General features: G+C 39.2%; 1 protein-coding gene across 2 annotated transcripts in view; it reads right to left on the bottom strand.

The window, feature by feature from the left end:
• The window catches only part of mapk8b (mitogen-activated protein kinase 8b), a 31521-nt gene extending 7239 nt beyond the window's left edge, over positions 1-24282 (bottom strand). For both annotated transcript variants that reach the window (XM_014997973.2, XM_014997975.2), the window contains exons 1-10: positions 23996-24282; positions 13553-13733; positions 12706-12835; positions 10835-10893; positions 9324-9462; positions 8724-8889; positions 5423-5494; positions 3656-3838; positions 3052-3176; positions 442-505 (exon numbers count right to left, since the gene is read on the bottom strand). In XM_014997973.2, the coding sequence (XP_014853459.2) occupies positions 442-505; positions 3052-3176; positions 3656-3838; positions 5423-5494; positions 8724-8889; positions 9324-9462; positions 10835-10893; positions 12706-12835; positions 13553-13674 (1060 nt within the window). In that variant the 5' untranslated portion in view covers positions 13675-13733; positions 23996-24282. The remainder of the gene's footprint in view (positions 1-441; positions 506-3051; positions 3177-3655; positions 3839-5422; positions 5495-8723; positions 8890-9323; positions 9463-10834; positions 10894-12705; positions 12836-13552; positions 13734-23995) is intronic.
• Between the last annotated feature and the right edge of the window lie 1863 nt (positions 24283-26145).

Below are 26145 nucleotides of genomic sequence, written 5' to 3'. Positions count from 1 at the left end.
ATCTGTTGTCTAAGCAGAAAAACTCCAGTCCCGGATTCAAACTCCTGACCTTCTTGCTGCTAGGCAACAGAAACTATCCATCATGCAGCCACAAGGGGCATCCATTAACTAAATGACAGTCATATTGGTGCAGAGTATTGAGAGTACAAACTGATATTTATTAAATGTGCTGCAACATTCTCCAGGTTGGATTCATCTAAAATTATTCAGAAAATGAATGTTTGCCTCTCAAATTACTGTGAAATGATCCCAAAATAAAAGACCATAAATGTTTCTGTCACTGATGTTTCAGGCTCATTTTAAACTTGCATGCGTCACTCTGATGTTTCCACATCACTGAATTCCACCACAACATCAGGAAATGTCTGATTTCTGGGTTAGACGACGTGACGTGTCGGCTGTTCACGGCGTGTGAAAAAAAGACGAGAGCTTCTCCTTTACCTTTCCACTCCTCCACTGTGTGCTCCCGCTCATCCAGCTGCTTGTCTGTGATGGCGGGCGGCGGCTTTAAAACAAAGCAGAGACACAGACACACAGTCGGATGCTTTAGTCTGCCTGTTGAATGTTTCTCCTCAACAACAAGCAACGGGAAGCAGAAACATTCATTGTGTATTTCAGAGTGAATGAACAATATCAAGGCAGATAGTCTGGATGTCTGCAGTGTGCGCTTCATGTGGTTACGTCTAATCCTAATGCACACCTTGAATTTTCATGGTTTGTGGATGTTTCTATTTTATAATATTGGATTGGGTGGATGAAATGTCCAAAACTTTGGATATTGTGTTATGACCCTAACTTTGCCTTAAAGTGCTCAACATCTTCATCACCGATTGTTTTCTTAGGGTGTTTTCACACCGGACAGTAGACTCTGTTCGACTGGAGACCAAAGTTGCAACATTTGTGACATTTTTGATTCAAACCCTTTACCTCCTTACCTGTGGTGGCGCTACAACAAAAAACACTGAGTAGAAACGACATGAAACTCTGAAGAAGACACTGAGCGCAACATCCTTCTTCACAAAATGGAAACAAAAATGGAGAGCCGTCAGGATTTTTCTTTCGTCTTTGGTAAAAAACAGTGATTTCTCTTGTTAGCGCTACACTTGTGCATTTGTTTAGTTGTATTTACCCATAATGCCCTGCACAATACTCAGCTTCCTGCTTTTGGAGCGGTCTCTGGTCTACATGGTGTTCACATATGAATTCAAACCGTACCAGAGTTCACTTCAACTGAGCCCAGTTAAAGGTTTTTAGGCAAAACAGAGAACGCTTCAAAAGCAAGAAGCTGACTACAGCACAGGGCATTCTGGGTAAATATAACCAAAACAAACAAGTGTCTAGAGCTAGCAAGAGAAATAGATTGTGGTCTTTTATCAAAGACAAAAGAGAAATCCTGCAACCTCTGAAATCTGACAGCACTCTTTGTTTCCATTTCGTGAAGAAAGTAGTTGTGTTTTGTGTCTTCTTCAGAGGTTTTTATGTTGTTTACTTAAGTAGTTCTTGGTTCAGCGCCCCCACAGGTGAGGAGGTGAACACATTTTTCCAACATGTTTGGTTCAAAAATGTGGTGGTAGAGAAATCCTACAACTGCTAAAATCTGACACTCCATTTTTGATTACATTTCGTGACGGAGGAGATTGCATTGAAATGAGCTGCACAGAGTGAAAACGCAATAAATGTTGCAATTTTGGTTCTCACAATCAACTTTATGCTTCTAAAAAATAGAAAAGGTCAAGGGGGTGTGAATAGATTTCCAGAGAACTGTAAATATTTAGGGTAAAACAAAAAACCTACAATATTGTGTATTCAAAACAAGTAGGTCTCAGTTTTCATTTTATGCTTTGTACACATTGTTGATCTTTTTTTGCCTTAATGGATTCACACGTTCATCCAACCCAGTTGCCTCTCATCCACAAGTTAAAGTTTGTTTGCACAGACCAGAAACGACCCGTCTTCTCCATCCAGAGACGGCCTGAGAGCTGATGTGATAATGAGGCGCCACATCGCAGTGTGTGTAGAAATGCACTTGTCAAATCTAAATGTTCAGTGTTCGTGACACAGGAGACGAATGAAAGCAGCCATTTGCTCCATATGCCAATCTGCCTGATTACAGTCATAAATCATGATGTGTCGGATGAGTCATTGTGTTTCTAAAGAAACTTCTTGTGTTCGTCACTGAATTCAAAGGCTGAACTTTGCAGCACAAACGTCTATTTCTAGTCAAGACTGTAGAACTTGAGTCTACAGGGTTTCTGCAGGCTTCACCAGCTCAAATTCAAGACCATTATGAATTCAATTTAAGTGCATCAAGACTTGTAACATAGTGGTTATGTTACAGGGTGGAATGCACTGTTCCTTTAAATATCTTTCTTTACTTGTCATCATAGCTGCATGTGTGGCTTTCTATTCTGCATTAGCCACCAAGGGAGCAAAACTGACATTTCTGGGGTTTGTTTGTGGCTCTTGGCAGTAGTTTTATGCTCATCACACTGCATATGGCTCTCTATAGTCTTAATAAATGTAGCATCATATGGGTTGGCAACAACAGTGATACAATGGTGAAGAAAACGAACACCGTCCAGCTAAATGCAGATAAATTTGCAGTTGCTTGCTAATTACCGTTAGCCTCAATTGCCTCAAGTAACAGGAATGCAATAAAGTTGTCTGCGTTCAACTCAATAATAAAAACTGCATAGATTTACATAGATATTAACAGTGCTGCCATCACAAAGTTTAAGATTTGTGATTAACAAATTTAAGGCCAACTTACCTTTTTATTAATCAATTTCAGACATTTTAAGACTTTTTAAGTGTGATTGGACACTCTTGATGTAGGAAACTATAAAAAGAGCTTCTCCAACAATACTTTCATAGTACGTATCGAGAGTTATATCTAATTATCCCAAAGATTTAAATATGATGACTGCTATGACTTGCTATTGATGTATTTTCTAAATAAGCACAAATAAGGTAGGTTCTGTGGCTTTGAGCGATAAGTCCATCGTGACTCGTTGTTTCTAACGCATCTTTGGTTTGACCTGAAGTACTTACTGCCTCCACTTCAGTCGGATCGTACCACACGTTAATGTAAGGGTGCTGGAGAGCCTCGTCCACAGAGATCCGCTTGGAAGCATCTATTACCAGCATTTTGGATAGAAGGTCCCTGGCTTGGCTCGCTGAGAGGAACGAGAAAAAGAAAAAAAAAGAAAAAATCAGGTTAGATATGTAATCTGTTCCAGCTGAGTGGGTTTGTCGTTTGTAAGTGTGATTCATTTCCAGCTGGAACCGGATGTCGGAGGTGGTGGGAGACGAAGCAGGGAGTGACAGCTGAGAAATAAAAAACAGCTACATAAAAATGAGCAAAAAAGGGAAAAGGCTTATTTCAGAAAAAGATGAAGGAGTACAAGAGTTTTTAAGTAGCTGGAATTAAAAAGTTGCAGTGTAGTTAAAGTTCCTCCAGGTTAGATTCCAATGTCTTCTTGATCAAGTAGCTTACAGATGAAGCAGCCATTTTTAACCTAGTTACCCTTACCTGACAGGTTAGAAATGTCTTACAAAAAGAAAAACACCCGAAAATATTTTTGTAAGTTCATGTAAACCTTCAAACCAGCTTTTTAACAGACTGGGAACCAAAGGAAGACCAGTTGGCGCTCACCTTTCAGCTTGTTGTGTTCAGAGTCAGCAGGGAACAGGACATCAGGGAAGAGCTTCTCAAAGCTGTAGCCGGCGTAACGCGGCCGGTTCTCCACGTAGGTCCTCACCGACTGGTTGAGCTTCATGAGGAACTCCTGAGACGGCGTCCCCAGCTGCTCGATCACCTTGTTCCACTGGTCAATATCTTGCGTGAACGATATTAAGAAAACTACAGGGAAGGATCTGCGATCATGGTCGTAGATGAAGAGGAAAACACATTTTTCTGAAGATGGATGTTTTCCAGTCAGCCTCATTGAGAGGATCTACTTACCAAATGAATTCTAATGACCGCTACTGATTGTTTTACATGTCAGCTGAAGTTTCAGTTGCTCACCTTTAACTAACCCAGAGGCTGAAATATAAGAATTAGGTTTTTGTTTGTAAGGAGAAGAAAAAAAAACACCACATAAATACAGATGTAACACACAACACAACTAAATGCTTGTTGACATCTTTGTTCCACCTTCACAATAAACACAAAGGACAGGATTATATGCATAAAGGTGACTAAAGATAAGACAATGAGGAACATGTCTGTGGCTTAATATTCCATTACAACAGTTGACTTTTCTGTGGTCAAAAAATAATACATTAAAGCTCTGATAATGATTATTTTTCCGAATTAAATAATTTTTTCTATACTTAGTTTGTTTTATGAAATGCATATGAACATAACTTGAAGAATTATAAGTGTATAAAAAATGAAACAACTGGTAAATATCACTTCTGAACTTTTTCAACCTACAAAGTAAAAGACCTAAATTAATGTGATTGCACAAATGTGTGCATCCTTAAAGCTGCAGTATGCAACTCTAATTAAAAAAAATTGTTTTACATATTTGTTGAAACTGTCATTATGTCGTGACAGTATAATTGGATAATAATCTCATTATTATTATTATATCATAGTAGTTAGCGCAGGATTGGTTGTTTCCAATGCTAACAAGAAACAGCCAATCAGAGCCAGGAGGCGGGTCTTAGTGCTGTGAATCATCCTCCATGTGGCGCTGCTCGTCTCACCCTCCCCCCTGGTTAATTCCAGTTAAAGTCACTGTTATAGGAGGGTGTCCATACTTACGCAGTCATTTATTTATTCTCTTTTTTTGCAGAACATTTTGGTTTGTTTTCCACTGAATTTTACAGGTTTTACATCACAATAAAGGTTGAAAAAGTTCTGAAATCATTAATTGTGGCCTAAATTTCTTTTTTCAACATGACAAAAATCTGGTATGAGGGGTGGGTAAACTTTTAAAATCGACTGAGACTTTGAGCTAGATAACACTTTTAAGATAGGTTACATCCTTTTATAAAAGTTGTGTAACTCGAAGAATAATAAGAGGAACATGCAAGTAATTTTTATGGCAAGAATGTCATAGCAGAAAATCAGCCGATGCTGAAAAGTTTCTTTAGACCTGGACATCTTTCTTTGAGATCATAAAATTAGTTTACTGAAAAAAATAAAATTGACTATTTTTGAATTTTCACGCTGGAAAACTATGCTGAAACACCTGGAAATGTTGGCATTCTGAACAGGAGGAAACGTCTCTCCAACCTCAACACAGCATTGGAAGTTGCTGAACTTTATCGGCCATTTAATGTGGAGAAAACCTGAAGGTCTCGTTTTGTGTGCAAAGATGTCAGACAAACACAGAAACTGAGTATTCAGATTACAGTGAGGTGGGGGTGGGGGGAAGGGGAGCAGTTGGATGGAGGTTTAACTTAAGGATACGATCAGTGCCTGGAAACAACACACTACCTCGGACCATTTCAGCCATGATGCATCCAACAGACCAGACATCAACTGAAAAATGAAATGACAACCACCAAATTAGCATGCAAACCAAAAAAGAAAGCAAACAGGACAACAATAAAAACAAAATGGGGGGAAAAATCAGAAGTAAAACTCATGATGGACATGAGGTGGCGTGACAACGGAATGATTTCATGCGGTTCAGTGCATTCTGGTCGAGGTCAGGGTCCCACAAAGCTTCATCTACTGAAACAGATTAATAGTGCGTTTTAAAGGGGTTTTGTTAGAGGGTCACCAATTGTAGTTCTCTGACCGATCACCGGTTTAAAAAAAAAAAAAAGAAAAAGATTTGCCAAAGCCAAAGATTTTTCTTGTCTGAAAAGTTGCTAAATATATCAACAGAGTTGGCAACAGTGTGGGTTACTATAGCGACGCTCGCACAGCAAATCTTGATGCTCAATTAGAATTTATTTTTAAAAGCTGAAATCTGCTTCTTTGGTTGTTCAGACTACTAATTAAATGCGACAGCAGTCACATTTTTGTGAATGGTTTAGAAACCTAAAGAGATTCCAAATAGATGTCATACAGCAGCGCACTGATTCTGGAAATAATAACGGACACATCCGACTATGGGTCAGTTTCAAAGTTTATTCAGCAAAATTAGTCAACAGCATCATCACAAGCTCAAAAGCATAAAGGAAGATATTAAAATTAAGGATAACTAATAGCAATGACCATTTGTGGAGCGTCAACTACAACTTCTTCTCTAGATGCGTAGTCGGGACTAACAGCGGTGGGACTTCTGCAAACGTATTTTATAGTTTATAACTTTCATTTTCAGCCACTGTTTACGTCTTCTGGTGCAGAATTATGACTCACGTTGTTTCACGTCAATAATGTAAAAGTCGGATAAAATGCAGCGTGATTGTTCAGACTGCAGACGCTTTGAAAACAATCAGATGCGTCACTGAATTAATACCACATATGGAAGTGGCTCAAATCTGACTTTTTGGGGGGGGTAAAAAGACTGCTGTGAAAAAGTCGGGTATGTGTGTATGTGGGCAAAAAATACAGATTTGGGCCAAGTTTGCCAGCTGTGTGAACCTAGCTTATTGCTAACCGTGTACATGTAGAAGTGAATGATAGTCAGTCTTCTCTCACAGCAGAGTGAAAGGGGACCGATTATCCGATGGTCCGATTTTCAGACATTGTGATGCTGGATAAGATCGGCTTCTCATGCTAGCATCGGCTGATCTTAATCTACGTTAAAAATCGGAATTGCGCATCAAAACCTGCTGTGTGAACGTAGCCGTAGTCACAGCTAACTTAGCAAATGTGTCCTTATATTTAGCACAAGAAAATCTCACATTAAAGAGAAAAAAAAAAGTCTGTCAGTAAACTGCAATCAGTGCATCCCTAGCCAAAGCCCTTTATTATCATTGCTGATTTATCAATGCACCCAAATTTGTGTTACTGAATTTGACTCCTTTTTAATAAGTCGAATTTAAGAGATTGTTTTGATGTTGAACAATCCCTTAAATGTGAGACTCTGACTCTCGTTTCTGTGCATCAATACAGCTTCTATATCCTCACTGCACCCCACTGCAGATACTTACAATTTAATTTCATGCAAACATAACCAAATAAAGAGACATTTCTTTACTGAGGGAGCTATAAAAAACAGCAGCAGCAGGAGGATAAATAAGGCTAATTTATGGTATTTTGACTTCTCCTCTGTTGAAAAGCAAACTATTAAAATTCCGTTGGGGTCTTTCATGTGACAGTCACAGCGCCGCTAGCGACAATGTTGCTGCTCGAGCGGATAGAGTCGTCTGTGTATCTGCAGAGACAGCAGGTGGGTGGTAGCAAGTCACACTGCCACAGGGACGGGGTAAAAATATATATATATTTTTTTTTTAATTCAAAGAAATTGAATTTTAATAGTTGCATTTGACAGGAGAAAAAGTTAACATGAAAGACTTTGTGCAAACGTTCTGTCAAGCAGCTCAAGGATACAATCCCTTCCAGGAAAAAGGATTTTGTGGCGAACCATTTCTGCCATAATGCAGCCCACAGCCCAAATATCCACTACATGAGCGCAGCGTTGAAGGAGGGAGAAGAGAAGGGGAGCCACAGATGCAACAGGTCAGCAGGAAGAATTAGGGCCAGCGATTTACTGTTCAACACCTCAAAAATACTGCAGGATTATCAAGCCTTAATCACCAAAAACTCACCTAGTGGTTATTATTACGCTCTGCTCACTGGCTACCATATCTGTGGACTATCAACACCAGACCTTGCTTTCAGGAAGACGCCATTTTGATTAGGAGGAAAAAATGGAAACCTGTCATTCCTGCCAGGCTGTTACACTTGCCTCACAGATAAACACTGTAAACTAATTCTGGCCCTGATTTTAGTGGAGTAGATTCTGGCAAAAAAGAAAAAAAAAAAAGTGTTCACGTCAATTCATCGTTTTGTATTTTGCCACAAAGGAGAAGAAAAATGAAACGTGGTTTTCAACACTTTTTAGAAGTAAAATTTGGACTTTTCCCAAACAGTAATGAGTAAATAGTTTGTAGAAGTGGCTCGGATGAAGTGGCTGTTTTACATGTTTCTGATGTTTATGACCACACCGCTGTGCAAGAAAAGCTCCAGCTCAATCAGTGTGGACAGAGTATCAGTGTGTGTGCTAAAGTGTGGACTTTGACTGGGCCATTTCAGAATAAGAAATACCAAAACCATCAGTCTCAAAACAACCTAAAAAATAGCTGGATTTCATTTTAAGACATCAGAGTGAAGAGAACCGACTACAGACGCAGGTCACACTTTTTCCGATTTCTATTAAAAGATTTTGAAAACCACAAATCCTTTTCTTTCACTTTGTGTTGGACTAAAACAAACAAACTAGAAGGTTGTGTTTGTGATCTTTATCCAGGTCTGAAGGAGAAACTGCTGAGTCATGCACAGGAGCCTGTTTTTCATAATGGCAGCTTTTAGCCAGGCCTTATTAAGCTCAAAACCAGAAACTTTTGAATAAAACATCAAACACATGCTGAAGCACTGCTGCCACCACCAGAGTCTTCACACAGGAAGTTCACCCCACAAAGCAAGGATGCCCCACATGCCAACTTCCCCTCCGAGTGTAACCTTTACCAAAACAGTGTGTGTGTGTGTGTTTGGGAAGTGCCGCTGAAACACCTCAGCAGGAGGGAGGGGGGGATTAGGGACATGCAGCGGCCCAGTCCCTGACCAGCTGTTCCCCGCCTTCTCCATCACTCACCGTTGGCCTGGTAACCCATGCCCAGGATGACCTCGGGGGCGCGGTAGTAGCGGGTCACTACGTAGGGCGTCATAAGGAGGCCGGTGGCAGCGGTCCTGGCCAGGCCAAAGTCCAGGATCTTCAGTGTGCAGTCAGACTTTACTACAATGTTGCTGGGCTTCAGGTCCTGCACCGAAAACACAAAAACATAACAGATCATTAAAACCTGATCGAGCTGATGGATTTTGATTCATTACAGGAAGTCAAATATTCTGTATCGGTTTGAGTCACTTGAGAGTTCCTACATATTTATTACAGAAATGAGGACATTTTCAGGCTGAAAATGACAGAAAATTAACAATTTTAAATCATTAATCAAAAAGGGGGTAGGGATAGATGGATAACAAATGGATAGCGACGCATATCGGAAAAATAGCACACAATAGCAACGCATGGTAACAGAGACAGATAGCAATGGATAGTGAAGAATAGCAACAGGTAACGATGAATACAGATGCATAGTAATGGATCGTGATAAATAATGATGGATAGTGACGTATAGTATCGGCTCCTGACAGACAGTGACAGCTGCCCAACACATGATGTGTCAGCAGGACCCACCCTGTGTATGATGCCTGCAGCATGGAGGTGTTTAATCCCACACAGCATCTGGTAGAGCAGGTAGGACAGCCTCTCGTGGTCCAGCTCCATCTGAATCACTTGACACAGGTTGGCGTCCATCAGCTCCATCACTAGATACCTGCAGAGAAACAACTCCTGTTACCATGGATCCTCACAAAGGAGGCACTGCAGCATAACCTTCACATGTTGGCCTAAACCAGGCTGCACTACATGAACTAGTCCTGCTTTGATGCCACTCTGCAGCCCATGTGGTTATTAGGCAGAAGCTGGAAATATGATCGTCTAAAAATGGAGAACAAATGCCAGTCCCACACACGTCTTCACAAATTTCAACAACATCCAGTCACGGCTCCTGTGATGCACGTGTGTGTTCATGTAAACAAACAAACCAAATGGAGTCTCCTCTCCTCTCATCCTCTATTGCTGACTGAGTCTGGAAGCCCTCCGGCCGTGATTTGTCCACTTTCCTTTTTAGCTCCAATCAGGCAGACGGAGCCGCATAGAAACACACAGCCGAACCCTCTATTACACACACGCACGCACACACACACACACACACACACTCTTTGTGTTCCATTAATCATGGGAGTGCTCATCATACTTCATAAAACAATAATCATTTGTTATTTATGTAATCTAATGTGACCTACTGAAATGTAGTACTGAGATATACTCCAGTTTTTGGAAATTTAAAAACTTACTACAGGCATATTTTGTTGAGGCGAACCCAGTTTAAACACTTTAAACTTCAAAGCAGGAACATTTTATAACTTTTTTTTTTTTTTTTTTTTTACAACCATTCTAATCCCAATTCCCTCAATTACTATGATGATTACATTCTAATATATATTAGATAAAAACTCGAGACTGAAAGGAAAAATGACAACAAGCAGTTTCCATAAAACAAGGACTTCCACTTTGAGCTAAAGAGAAGAACTGCTGTCCTGAAATCCATTTCATCCGAGTTTTGTCAGCGTATCCACAACTCCCAGAGAATCAGTAAAAATTGACATCATTTTCAGGTTTGCCTGAGCTCTAAACTGGGCTCTGGTTCAGTCGGTTATCTTTATCAGAACTTTGTTAATGCTACGTGTTGCCTTGGAGACTGGAGGGAGATTATTAGCATCATACAATGTAGGGCTGAAACGATTAATTGTGTTATTTATATTCATTGTGATTAACGGGTTATTGAAATAGCCATCCAGTTAATAATAGTAATCGATTAATGATATACAAACTAGAAAATAAGGACATTTGTTCAATAAACTGACTCAGAGTTGTAATTTAGCCAAAACTGTACAAAAATACATAAACATTTTGCATTTAAGATGGAAAAAAAAACCCACCTTTGTTTATATTGTTTTATCCGATTAATTGATTAATCTTCTGAACAACTGAGCAAATAATTGATAGCTAAAATAATGGTTAGTTGCAGCCCTGAGTCCAACCAATAACTCAAACTTCACAACCAGAGGGACATCAACACTCACACATCTTGGAACTCCTCCAGTGTCTTCTGAGGCGTGAAGACGTTTAACAGGCCGATGATCTGAGGAAATAAAACAGAAAAAAAAATTTCAAAATGCAGGACTTGTAATGATCTCTGCAGACCCCACACATTCTGGACACAAGCCGTTTAGATTTTAATCTTCAGAGTGCTATTTGTTAAAAGCAGCCGTCACAAAGACGGCAGTGAACACTGTGAGACCAAACAGGCTTAAATGCATTACCAACATTTATATCAGACACATGGCTCTTCATAAACATACATGTTCTGTTCCTTTTATTTCATGTAAAGCTGGAAACCAAAGTCAGAGTCCTTTTTTTGAACATTCTTCTGTCGACAGCAGAAGGGGAAACCAGTGGATTGATGTATGATGGTTAGAGGTGTGCCGATCGATCGGTCACCGATCATAATCGGGCCGATTTTCGTGAAAAAGTGCATGATCGGTGATCGGCGATCATTGGCTCTTGTTGCCGATACCGATCATCTCATTTCGCAGCCTGCCTGTGCAGCTGGTCTCCTTTTTCCTTCACTCTGCGCAAACGCACAGCAACAAATCCTAAGCGATGTGGAACTATAACGCACTGAGTGAATGGGGAAGTTTGCGTGTTGCGGCGGAAAATTGAAGCACGTGGGGTGAAGCAGGTCAAAATGCATCAACACAACCAATCTAATATGGCATAAAAACAATGCCATACTTGACGGAGTTTGGCTACATCGAGGCTCACTGCAGTAAAAAAGACATACGGAGGATCAGATGGCAGGTAAAGCAGCGCACAGCTACAAACACTCACCCAGATTAGCATGACGGTCAGAAGGCTAAACAAATAACCTGGAAAATTATTTAAATCTTCGAGCTGCGATGTAAGACGCTGGTTTTGCTCTCGCTGTTGAACCGCTGCTACGCTACAGGTAGTAATATTTCACAGACGGAGCGCCGCTTCTACTCCACTTGGTAGTGACTCTCACACCGAATCTGTTTAAAGCTGCAGCATCTAACCTAAAAAAATAAATTTAACATACGTTTTAAAACTTTCACTGTCCTAACATGAGACAGATAATCTCTAAAAAAAATAATCGATCTCCTCCCTGTTCTGCATAATTATTCCGCTCAGTCAGAAACAGCCAATCAGAGCTAGCAGTAATCAGCTAGCCGCCATGCTATCAGGAAGTTTTCATTCAGTAACTCTGGATTGTTTATTGTAATGGAACCTGTTTTTGCCTTTCAATGTTAAGTTTTATACTTGAATTTTTTTGGCAATGTTGAGAGGTTTTATTTTGGCTCTTTGTGTTATTTAGCCTGTTTTGTTTAGTTTTCTTCTTGAAAAAAGTTATTAAAAACAAGTTTTTGTCTAAATTAAGGTGAATTCATGGTTCCTTTTTCCACATAATGTAACCGGTAGTGTTTATGATAAAAATAAATAAATAAATAAATAATTATGTGATCGGTATCGGTGATCGGTATCGGTGTATCGGCCCTCATGGGTGATCGGTATCGGTATCGGCAGGAAAAAACCTGATCGGCACATCCCTAATGATGGTAATACTGATGAGCCGGCAGCTTCCTCGTTTACTCTCTGTCTCTGAATATGGCTGCATATCAGTAGATGATGTTTTTGTAATGAAGACAGATACTGCCCAATTAGAGGGATGCACAGTGACGGCTAACATTTTCCAGAGATTCCCTCCGGGTCAGCTTCACTCTGTCTGAACATCTCGGCCTCTCTACTGAATCTTACTCGTTTGTCACTCTGGACGCTGTGCTGCCTCAAATATACGTTTGTTTGTTTAAAGTCAGCTTTAATTGTGTGATCGCTAAAACCAGGAAGATTAGAACGGTAGAAGCGGAGCTCTTACGTTCTTGTGGTTGACACATTTCATGAGCACCAGCTCCCTGTAGGCCCGCTTGGCGTGGGTTTGGTTCTGGAAGGGCCGGCTCAGCTTCTTGATGGCAACGTTCCTCTCCAAGTTGTGGTCATACGCTGAACTGATGAGACAGAAATAAAAGAGAAAAAAATGCAGTTAGCAATGATGCATCTGGGAAAAATAAAATTTACCGTTTGTCACAGTTATTTCTTATATATGTTTTGATTTATTTTGCAAAAGAATAAAGAAAACCCCAGGAACAAAGGGACATTTTCCCCTTTGTTAAGATATTTAATCTGTTTAGCTTTAATTTGAAAAGTGACTGAATATGATCTCCCAAAATGAAGGAACTCAGCTGGCCTATTTTTTGGTGCACTTATCAAAAACATGTCTTCCCTCACATCTTTAGCTGGATGCTGAGAACGCCTCTCCTATGTATATAGAAAATTGCATCACAATAGGAAAAAAACTGCTAGTTATGATTTTTTTTTTCCCCATTACCATCTGCAAAACTTCACCAAAATGTTCAGCTGAAAGTTTTGTGTAAAAAGTAGAGCATAGCATAAATAGAAATGAACTGACCCACATCTATAATGTCTAATAGTTCTTTCATTTCTTCTCAGAACGAACATTAAGTAAGAAGGAACGAGGTGAAGCCGGCATGGAGTCACATTAGCTCTTCTTTGTAGCTTGTGTGCTGCTAATGTATCAATAACAAAGAACAGTAAATATTCAATTCACTGGAGCAAGAGGTAGAACTTAAGAGCTAATATTTGTTAGGAACACTGAAATATCGTCAAACATCAGTTTTTTGTCCCTGTCAGAAACCCAGACTCACCAGACAATTCCCTGTGCTCCGGATCCAATAGGTCTGAGGTTCTGGTAGCGCTTCAGGACCGTAAAAGTTGAATCGCCCACATCTATGCTGTAATACTCCTTTTCACGCTTGTTCCGGTTCATGATGAAACCTTGGTAGAACTCTGAGGCTGGGCATCCAAGAAGGGCAGGCCTCTCAAGATCTGCAGTGGAGACGGAGCATACGCTTAGGTTCATTAAAAAAATAAAAAAATAAAAAAATAGAGATAAAACAAGTGATTTTGTTAGAGGTGAAAAAAAAATTCTGCTCTTAAATATATATATTTTTAAAAACAAATATTTTACTTATAATAATTTTCTTTATGTTAAAAGGTTAAAATTATATTTTAAAAAAATGTGTCAGTTTATTTTGTTGTAAAATCCGTCGCACCTTAAACTCCAGTCCGTGAAAATATTATTCATTCATATTTTATTTGACCGTGAAACTAAAGAATTGCGCTGAACATAGATGATTCTCTATTATGACAGAAGATATTAATAAAAAGAGAAACTTAATTTGCATCCATTTACTGACTGGCTTTAGTGGATGCAGAGTTTGCTTCCCATCTTTTGCAAAGTCAGCATCGTGTGGCAGTGAACGCACCATGAAACGTAGAAACACATCACAGAGATCGTACAGATCCATTTGTTGGGGATTTCTTGGTTGATAATTGAGCTTTTTTTGTTGTTATTGTTGTTAACGTTGCCTGTGAAATTCCACTCAGTGTTTTCTAGAGTATTCAGGCTTTGTTGGCTGTGAACAGAAGGAAAACTGGAAAACCACAAACTGTACACAGAACCAGTTCAACCGCCCGGGTCCCGGCACCGGTTCAGCAGTATGACAGGTATGTCAGTCTGTCAGTACCTCACAAAGCAAAAGCATCTTTAACACGGGGTTTCTGTAAGTTGGACTTAACTCAATTCAAGATTCTTAAAGATCCTTTGGATTTAAACAAAATCAAGTTTTCACATAACTTGTATCAAAGTTACATAGAAACGCAACATAAAACCAAAGTTACGTTTTTACATGGAAAAAATGTAAGTAGCCCATTTCATGCATCAGCAGCATGTTTGGCCCGTATATAATAATAAGCTACATCAGGATTATTGATCACAGTGGATGCGACGAGGATGGACAAACATTTTGATCAATTTTTTTTTTTTTTTTTACTGATTTAAAACTTATAAAAACTCAAGGTATCAATAATTGTCTCTCACACCTTCCTCCAGATTTTTTATTCCACCTGTTATTTTTAATGACTCCCTTCGCAATTATTTTATTGATCAAGTATTAATTGCTAATAACTCTCCACATATACACAACTAAAGTCAGGTCTTGCTCCTGCTACAGTAGCTGCATTTCCATTGACCATATAATTTCGCAAATGTGAAGTTCTACAATAAATTTGTTTAAAGAAAGTGCCCCAATTTTGGAAAAAAACAACAAAAAATAATTTTTCAGAAAAATGCGTGTTATCAGCTTCAGCTTTTAGAGAGAAATCAATAGATGCTGATAGTTTAACATGTCGGTATCGGTCCGATAAGTAAAACTGGACATTAACAACTGACGCTTATTTACATCTTGTTCCCTTTTAGTCATTTTTTATGGTGTCTAAAGGCTCGGGGAATAGTGGTTACTGGGTGTAACAGCACTATCAATATCAGACTTCGGTACTGGCCCAAATTTCAACCCTTACAGGTCAAATTGGACCAAATCAGCAGGACAGAACATCACATCAGAACTCGGACACAACGGAAAACAATCGGTGCAGCTGCAATTATATTGAAATGGATTTCTTATGCTGTAGATGAAACCAACTCCTTAAAGAGAATTGTTGTCATAAATGATCAACCTTAAATGTGCAAATGCAGGCCTCATTCTACAAGGCTCAATTAAAGTCTACAATCACCAGCAAAAGCTCTGATTCAGATGGCAGAAAATCAACCTGGTCATGCACACAATCCAAAACGGCATCAATTCCAGAGATTACTGCGCCTCTGAAATGCATCAGATGAACTGTACATGTAGTCTGCATGAAATCTAAACGCTGGGGTTATGGAGCAGTGACCCAGGCAGAGGGAGACAGGAAGCAGGAAGCAGGGTTTCATGCTGGGTATGAGGATGACAAACCATTAGTGGGATTTGGAGCACTGAACTGAGAAGATATAGGCTTTGCAGAGACTTGTCTGAATACTGCCATCTTACCCCACCCATTCCCTTTTCCCATCAGTAAACCTACAAGTCTTTTCCTCTTCTCCCACCCCTCTATTCATAGGTAACCCCAGTTCTTTAGTTGGTCCAGTTTATCTGAGCCAGTCCCGGGAGCAGTTAAGACAGGAGCAAGCAACACAAAAGCAGCAGCCTGATTAAAAGTCAGTCAATTGACAAGATGGTCAAAGATTGATTGCAGTGCAACATTTGCTCTGAAAACTACAGGTACAGAAAATAACCGATTCTATAGAGAATCACAATTCCTAATCCTGGGGATTCAGAGTCAGAGTTTGCTCCAGTCTACTATAAGCCTGGTGGGACACCAGGCTTCACTTGCTCCCCACCAGGCTAAGCGTTGTTTGTTTTAAATGGGTTTTTTTATAGATCAGTAGCAGTGACAGTAAAGATGGATTAAGCCATGTTTATAGTTGATGCACTGAACGTTCCTGCACCAGCCCATTAGTCACATTCTATTATTTCCAAATTATGATGCCTGCTGTGTACCTCCAGATTTTTGTAACATTTAACATTTTTGAAAAAAAAAAACAAAACAAAAAAAACATGGTGGACCACTGGTGGATCACCCTAGTGCTTCTACCAGCAGGCTGAAAATGCTGAAAAATTAAATGTCTAAATTGTCTTTGCCGCTCCTAATTGCTAGTATAACACATATCACATTACTCGCCCACTCATCCGCCCTAGAAGTCTGTCCACCATATGTATTTTGATGAATTCTTTGATATTTTTTTTTTATTTAAGAAAAACCCATGCAGCTAAACTAACATAATACTGATAATTTAAATTACAGAATTTTATTCACAAACCTATTTTTTGTTAATTGTAGGCTGATGAAATTTGATACCTTATTGAATTGTTTTAAATAAATCTTTTTTCTTCTCAGTCACCTAATTTAGACAGAATCTGTACAACGTTCGAATAGAAAACCGTTTCTCAATCAAATCATGACTCTAAAAATCGGAATGGATCGCTAGACACTGAAAGGTCCATCCAGGTGTCTTGGACCGCTGAATGGTTGCCATGGGAGATTAAAGGATTTCTCAAGCATGCATGAAAGAATCTAGGCAACACTCTAGGTATTTGATGAAGGAATAGCATTATAACATGATGTACAGCTCAAAAAGTCAATTTAACATAACACTGTCCCTTTAAAATTCGCATGACAATCCCCACCTTCAAACATGGCAGCTATAGTGATGCTTTTCTTAAGTAGGAACATAAAGGATTGGCAGATTTGACTGAAAGAAGGATTACTACAGGGCTATCCTTAAATAAAACCAGTCACCCTCAGCAAAAGACTTAAGGCTGGCGTGTTAATTCAACTGAGAATTGATGCTTAAAAATTCTGTACACAGACATTTTGTACATAATCTCACAGACCTGAAATAATTTTGCAAAGACAAATGGACAAACATGTCAGTCTCCAGCTGTTTAACCCTCAACTGACTAGCAAATGTCTGTTGAGGATCACTGAGTGATCAGTCTTCGACAAAACTCTTAATGCAACAAAAACTCTTTGCATCTTTTTTTCCTAAAACAATTTGAAATATCAGTCCTCCAATTAGCAACTATCCCATGCTGTGTGTTGATCACTGGTGGAAAATCCCAGTGAAACCCAGTGAATTTGCGTGGTGTGACACATGAAGAGCAAGAGTTCTGAACAGCTTCTGCCTGCTCCTTTCCTCCGAGAGATGCGTGATGCTTTCTGCTTGGCTTCATCTGCGTCGTATTCCCCCTTCCCTCCTGCCATATTCACCTCATCTCAGATCAGAAGTGCATCTAAGCAAAACCGTCCTGGGGCACAGAGAGACGGAGAATGTGTTCACATCACTAAAGAGCTGAAACACAGTCATCTTCCCCTACAGAATGAGGCTAACAGGGGGCTGTTTAGTTTAAAACAGAAAAAGAAAAGACATACACAAGAGTAAACACAGATAAGAAAGCAACAGCTGTAAAAACAGTCCTTGTCCATTCTTATCAGGGACACTTTCCACACATTTTCTCGGTATCAGAGCTACAGCAGGCCTGATATCCTGTTGCTTTTGCTCTGTTAAGGGAAAAAAATACAACTAATTTATTTCTAAGTGCCGAGTTTAGAGTGAGGACACTTCACAGGGGATTTTTTTGGATCTGGTATGTTTTAGCAGTGTGTGTAGAGCATATGTACTGGGATCAGGAGTGTGGAAATCACAGTGTTTCAATGTGTCAGGATGGGGTCCTGACACAGATGTAATTGGAAATAAAGTTAGCTCTTTAGCATCAGCTTCTGTAAAATACCATTAATGTGGCGCTTTAGGTTTAGTGCAACCAACTTTTAGCTACTACTGAAATTAGAAAAAGACATTCTGACTCCATACAACTTGACCTTGGTGAAAAAATAACTTGTCCTTTTCCCAAATAACTGCCGGATACCACCCTGCCTTATGAGATCGACAGATACATCGGCCGGCCGATATTCGTGGACTTATTGATTATATATTGTGACATGTGGTAATATTTCTCTATTATTTCTAACAGTACTAATGTAACATCAGTATTCTATTTTCATTGCTTCCCCAATCATATACTTTTGATCAGTTTTCAATAGTTTTTCTCTTTTTCATATTCAGTATTCATTTGATGCAATATTGTTATTTACTGCAACATTTCATTTAATTATTTTCTCTATATTTATGTTTTTATTTACTGCTACTCTTAAATCATGCATTGACTTATTTTCAATATTTCCTTTTTACATTTTGTCCATTCTTGTTTTAAATTGGCATTTGATATAATCGTGTCATTTTTATTGTGTAAATCAAACATGGGGTGAACAGAAGGAAAAAAGGCAGCAAACATCGGTGATCAGTTAGACTGATGTCAAAATAATTGACATCTTCCTTAAAAAATCAGTATCAGTGTAGCTCTAGTTTGCTAGCATTGCTCTAGCAATGTCATGTACCACCAAATATGGCAGCCAGCAAACTTTAGCGATTGATTACATATGCTGAAAATGCAAAGTCGACTGTGACTTGGTGCAATGTACAGACATGCTACAAAAATCATTTTTCATCTTGTCGGCTGCAGAAATAATAATCAGAAGTCAATTCTAATCAGTGTATCTCTTCCCCATCTGAGAAAATCAATTAAAACACATTCTCATAGCTAATCTCAACGTTTAGCCATGGCTACTATGTGTGGCCATTTAAGGGACTGCTAATTATTCTGGTACGTTCGCCATTTTTAACCTTTGAGATGTTTCTGCCACAGCATGTTAGTTTCCTTACATAATATAACTCAACACCCCTTCATGTCACATTTAGCCTTTTTTTTTCTTTTTTTTTAACAAGCAGCAAAAACTGTCAGCTTAATTTGTCGCAGAAACTGAATCACTTCTGACATGAAAATGCCAAAGCAAATATAGCCGACATTAAGAGTGTATATATTTACTCCCCGCAGAAAGTATGTTTATGTGAATAGATTGTTTCAGCCATCATCAAGTTCTCCCTGAACATCCAGATCCAGTTTGTGTTGACTACAACTCTGGCTAGTCATCAGGTGTGCTCTTCCTGACAATATATGTACCTGAGAGGTTTGATATATCCAAACACAACCCAGCGTGAGGGGTCAGAGGTCTACACCAAAAACATACATATGGCGTCTGAATATTGCTGCCCAGTCACAGAAATACCTTGAGATAACCCGTTACCGTGGGGATATGAAGCCTCAGAGCTAAACTGAACAGCTAACAGAGACAGCTACAGCTACTGCTGTCCATCGCTCCGTAGCTGGGAGACACTTGCATGGACTGCCGGTGAGCTGGCTGAAACAAGGTTACGCTAATGACTTGTTGACAAATGTGTCTGTTTGGAGACTTTTTGAATGGGCAAACCCACTGAATGTGATTGAGTGAGGACTGAAAGCAGCACCACATATTATGCTTATTAAATTAGTGCAGTTTTTAAACTAGGAATTTATTTGTCCAAACAACTGTTAAATATAGTGACCAAAGAGCCAAGTCAACAACAGTGAAGTTAGGCCTGTCATGATAAATTTTGCTGGACAATAAATTTTCCCAGCAGGTATTGCGGTGATGTTTAGAGACCATCTTCAAGTAATATAATAAAGGCATGATAATGCAAGAACATATTCTCAAAGATCAATACATTTAAATTCTAATGAGCATTTAACACTGGAACTAGAAGACATTTTAAATATCCAAAACGAATAAATAAAACAAAAAAACAAGTCAAATGAAATATGAAGTCTCTGTAAACTTCATGAAAAAGAGCCAGAGTTTATTTAGCTTTAAATAGGGATCCTTAACTGTGGGAGACACTTTCATGGAAGACCAATGTTATCCACTGATTTTATTTACCCCCAAAAAAGTGTGAAAATCAGTCCACTGTTGCAAACTTAGATACTTTGTCGCAATATTTGGCGATTTTTCAAACATAAAAAGCAAATCAGCATCGACTAAAATTGGAATCAGGAGGTCAGGTTTTTTAAAGATCAGTGATCGGCCAAAAACCTGCAATCAGTGCACAGCTAATCTAGATCCATTCAGGTTTGGTGCAGCAGCATGCAGATGAGATGACTGTTAAGAGCCGTGCTCAGAGATACTGTCAGTGTCAAAAGCAATAATTAACTCACACCTTGACCCAACTGCTGAAAGTAAAAGATCAATAAACCCCATGCACATTAAAGATGAAAAACCATGACAACATAAGTCTGGTCCAACACCACAGATGAGCTCCACTCATGAGAATCATTCCTCTACATGAGCCTCGGTCCTTTTGCTGATCACTTCTTAGGATCTAATCAGGGCTGAAACAATGAATCAGATTAATTGTGATGAATCAATTAAACTGTCAACTAATTCAGTAATCAAATAATCATTAACTGGAATACAGAGTCTAAAAAAAACATTTTGATGAAAGAACAACACACTCAGAGTGGTAATTAAGCCAAAACTGAACAAAAATGTATAGATATTGCATTTAAGAGAGAAAAAAATTCTAAATATGTGTTATCCAGAACCCCTCAGGTGCTATAGTTTTAGCTTCATTTGGTTCAAATTCTGTTAGCAAAATACAAATGAAACTCCTATTAAGAGCCTTTTGTTATTCAAATATTAATCTGTTAATCCAAAAATTAGTCACCAGATCAGTCATACACTTCATAAGGCCTGAGCTTTTCTAACATGTTAAGGTTAGGAGTATTTTTAGCTGCAGATACATTCTTTGATACAAATGAGCAAAATGTTCACTAGAGGAATTTCATGTTATTGTAATTTATGCAATAAATGCTTACTTTCTTATTTTTAAAAAAGAAAGACATTTAAATACTTGTTTATTTGCATCTTTTACATTTTTTTTTAATATTGTATAAAAAGGCAGAAGTGATTAAATGAAAAATCTGCAGACTTTTCAATTTTCTTTGTCAGAATAATAGATGGAATAAACGATTATTAAAATAACTGTCAGCTACATCCCTAGACTTAATGTTAATCAATTTTACATAGTGAAAAAAGAAATTAAAGTAAAAGTATTTGTTTGTAGTTAAGCCTTCTATTATCCCCAGCTGTTTGATTGAGGATGAACTTTGTTTTACCACCTTATGTCTTATTTGCACAGAAACACGAGACGTGAGCTTCGGACCTGTTTGCACAGCGATGGCCGAACAACAGGACAGAGAAACACCCGACCATGAATCTACGTGACTGTTGGCTGAACTGAGACATGCAATTTGTGTCTCAGTTCGTGTCTCTACGGTATTTGGATCTTTGCAACCAGATCAGACAAAGGACGAACGGCACATTCAACCACCAACTCAGTACACATCTTTACAGATGCTTGCATGCCGAGATTCTGGCCACCTTTCACTTTTTGGTGCAGGAGTCAGGTTTCTTGGTGCATTCCCCTGCAGCAGTGTGCAGTGCATGGAGCCAAAAACATCACTACACAAGCGTCTCAGATCAATAGTGGAACAAGATGCATTTACTGGAAACACAGACAACACGCAAGCTGAAACCTACCTCAGCTTGCTTCAGCTATGATCAAGCTTGATTAATAACGACACTGAAGATGGGTGTGTCCAACCGAATTCAGGTGCCGCGTCCTTTGAAGGATGTCGACGGAAAAGGCTAGAAGTGAGTGGTGGACGGTCAGGAACAAACTACTGAAAACAGTTCAATAGTTGATGTGTTGTGTCGCATTTTGAAGTAAGTTGAAGCGTGACGTCACACCCCTCAGCTCCTCACTGGATGGTAAAAGGTTGCTCGCTGATGATGACTAGCATTGGTGTTAGCTGTCGAGTTATCAACAGAACATGTTAAATCTTAAATGTATGCGTGATATATAAAAGAAGAAGGGACGCGGTGCTTTGCTACTAATTGTCAACTCTATGACGACTACAAAACGAAGTCAGGAAAAAGTTCTAATTTAACAAAATAGTGAGGGAGAGGAAAGAAGGTCAGTTTTGCTAGCTTGACTTTGACAACTTTAACTTGTAGATGTGCTGCAGAATTCTGTGCGTTTCAATTCAGTTAAAAAAAAAAAAAAGGCAACCTACACACCAACACTCTGGCAGATTATTAGTAGATTAGGAGTTTAAATTAAATAATCAAACACCACTGTGTTAGATGAGCTAACAGCAGCAGTAGCTAATCTACAGCAGCAATTACTTAATCACAAAATAAACATCAAACCTAAAAACATAATACTGCAACGGACTTAATGTTCTGTTCTTTGTGTGGGGAAATGATGGAGGGTTCTTTGGTGTTGAATCTTGAAACGTATAGTGGCGCTGTTGTCAGTTGCTATGGCAACAAGTGCGTGGAGAGCGAGAAAAAAGTGGTTTTGAGTTCTTCAATTACTTTTCTGTTTTCTCTTTGCTGTGGAGCGCAGCACTAAGTTAATACCTACATCTCTAGGTTTCTTTTAGTTAAAGGAGTTAAATATAGAGAATGGCACCAAATGGATCTCTTCTTTAAGCAAAGACCAACTCCTTCACCCTTAAAATCTCAATGCTATTGGTATAATAGCACGTTGCACTAATATGATATAGTTGAGAAACCTAAATAACAGATTAAAAACAATAAATATTTTTGTTGTGGAGCTCATATTTCAACTTATTCAATAATTTAGCAGCAAAAATGCTAAATTTTTTTATTAAAATGTGAGTAATTTTGATTGATTACAGACACTGTAGTTAACTCAATTGAAAATTTCTCACCAATAGCATATGGATAAAAGCAATTGACAGTATAACTGACAGTTTTACCTTGTAGTGAGTACCTTGTTTGCAAATGCCGCCCTGGGCAACTGCCCATATAAAAAACTGGGTATAATATTCAGCATAGCCAGCATTTTAAAACTACTAATGATTTTGGCAAATGTGCATACCCAAGCCTATTTATGAAATCAGTCATTCTGATAAATATGTTACTATATTTAAACGACAGTGGGTTATTTTTGCTTTACATTCATTCAGTTTCATACTAGCCCTCAACAGAAACATTATGCATGAGCCATTTATTCATGAAATAATCGAAACAGGAATTGGGTCGCCAAACCAAATTGTGTTTAGGGAAGCATAAACGTATGAACCGGTGTAGCATTGACCTTTTACAAAACAACATACAAAAACATAGCCTTGAGTCAGAAAAAGGCAAACACTTGACTATACGCTCCGTTTTACGCTAGCTTACACAAACATGCCCTTTACAGCATTACCTACTACAAAAGGTGTCGGCTTTTAAGGTAGCAACTGAGCTAAGTCACATTCAAAGTTGAGGCAGTCAACTTGATGCTAGTTGCTGGAAGCAGGGTGTATTCAAAGGCAACAACTGGTGCTCAGTGTTTACATGGAAGCTGGTATTCTAGCTTTATATGAGCACTGAGTGGAGGTCACCGTTATAGCTCAACATTATGATAGTTTTATGAGTAAAAACAGGAGCCGGGGTTTATTTACGGTGCGAGCTCGTGCTAAAGTGTGCGCAGCGCCGACATAAATATGTAACTGTAGAGTGCTTCTCAGCAGTCACTCAGTCTGGCTGCCTTCTCGCCTTTAGGCCAGACCTGTCCTGCCTGCTGTGCTGCTCTTCCTAAACGCTACACTAATTTAGAGCAACTCCATTCGGCCCATCCCTCTCCCCCACGGCTGACAATACCACGCAGAAAACGGGTAGAAAAAAAACCTAAACGCAGAGCTCACCCCTCTCCGGTTAATTCCAGCAGTGTCGACCTGCAGCAGCCGCCGCCTGCTGCCTCCCTCAGACGCGAGCTGGACGGGTTTTTATAGGCAGGAAATCCTGGTGGTCTTTAATCCACGTTTTCCCCCCCCAACAGACGCACTCCAGTTAGCTCTCAGTTCAGCAGGCCGGGGTCGCCACAGTAAACATGTGCAGCTCCTACGTAGCCTAATCTCGGTGCTTCCGCGACACAGGCACTTTCTGCCATTTCATACCGACGTCGTCGAAACCTTCCGATGTTTCCTCGGCTGCACAATGAGAGCCGGGGGACGTTCAAGAGCGGCCCGGAAGAAACTGTTTTGCAACGTTTCAAAATGACGTCGCTCGCGACGTGTTATTTACGCTTGCATATACAGTAAACACATTATTTAGCCAAGAGACATTATAGTATTCTAAACATATTAGCAAAAATACAATAAGTCATCATCAAGAAGTTGATTTTTACTAATGATTATGTTTAAAAACTCATCCACATGGGGTGATATTTCTGTTTTACTTTGATGATTAAGGTTTGCGGCTCATGAAAATTCAGAATTCCACTTCTTAGAAAATTATGAAGGACCAAAAATAAAACGGGTTTTTAATTCATTATTAATATTTATGGCTCTCAATCACAGTGGAAGACTGCTAACCTTACAATCCTCCAATTAGTGACATCTTCAAATAGAAGGGTAAGCTACAAAATGGGATTGCTAAAGACCTTTGCTGTTCACGAGGGCTGCTTCCAATCATAACAATTGAAAGTTGAGTGGAAGGGGAAAGTGTGGTTTTAAAAAAAAAGGCATATATATATATATATATATATATATATATATATATATAACTAGATAAAGTCGGCCTTGAGATAATTGTGAAACAAACCCCATTCCAAAATTACATGGAGACTTACAAAGTGTGCGCTGCAGGTGGCGTGCTACTGCCTGTAGGATCCGTGAAGAGTGTCTGCAAACTTCTGGTGGAGGTGGCATCATGCTGTGGAGCAATTTTGCCAACAGTGGCATTTAGGTTTAGGGTCAGTTGGTTGGTCTCTTTGCCAATAACTACAATAAGTGTTAGCATTATGGTGTTAGCTTCATGCCATTCCATTGTTCAGCTACAAGTACAGTTGGTGTAATATAGAAATTTTTATACGAGATAAAAGGTAAATCATTTTTAAATTTCACCAAAAATAACTAGTTCAAATCTGCATCACATGTCAAAATTGGCTTTGGACGAGATAAAGAGATACATTTCCAACAGATTAGCCAGCAGCAACTAGCAAACACCTGGTGGAACTGTGCATCTGCTGAGCTCATTATACGAGGTATTTCTTGGTGCAATGCTGGTAGAAATGTTGTTAAAGGGTCAATAGAAGAGCCATGTTGTGATGACATCCTAAAGATGGAGTTTCAGAAAGAGCAGGGGTTTTAAAGAGACAAAGGCCCAATTTCAAGGCAATCAATTACAAAGTAAAAATTCCTTTAAGTCATATTTGATTACAAAGCATTTTTTGACAGCTGAAGTTAACAGTTACTTGATTGTACTTAAAATGGCACTATGTGCCTGGAAAACACATAATACTTCTCCTTTAACACCTTTTTCAACACTGCCTCTGGTAGAAAACAATAAACCTTAGTGATTTATTTAGATGGGCAGAGATGGCAAAGAATCATGCCTGTGTTTATAGATTATGTCAGAAAGCGGGGCAATTAACTTATCAGTTGTAGTTAAAACACCAGATTAACACAGTCCTCCCTACAGTGGATTGGCCCTTTGCTGCCCCATCTGTCTTCAGCTTGCCCTGCAAATCCAATTAAGTTCTTACAGTAAGTTCCCCTTCGGCTAAAAATAGTCGAAAACTCCAGAAAAGGCAGAACATGGCGTCATTAGCCACTAGTCCAGAGGAAAAAGTTATGGGGCTGATTAGTTCTTCCCCCCAGGGGGACATGATTGTGGCCATCCCATACCAATGTGATAATAGAGGGACGAGCCGTCATGACAGACAGGAGCACTGGGACGACGGAGAGGTGGGCGAAATGGCAGCAGGGGGTGTATAAGAGGAGGAAGGATTAGAGTTCAGAGTGGCGGATGTTTGGAGGAACTTAGAGACAATCTTCTCAGGTACCTGATGAAA

This window comes from Poecilia mexicana, unplaced genomic scaffold, assembly GCF_051168715.1.
Source record: "Poecilia mexicana isolate PSO_F unplaced genomic scaffold, ASM5116871v1 scaffold_19, whole genome shotgun sequence".
Lineage (NCBI taxonomy): Eukaryota > Metazoa > Chordata > Actinopteri > Cyprinodontiformes > Poeciliidae > Poecilia > Poecilia mexicana.
The sequence above is the reverse complement of the archived record's forward strand: the minus strand, read 5'-3'. Positions and strand labels throughout refer to the sequence as shown.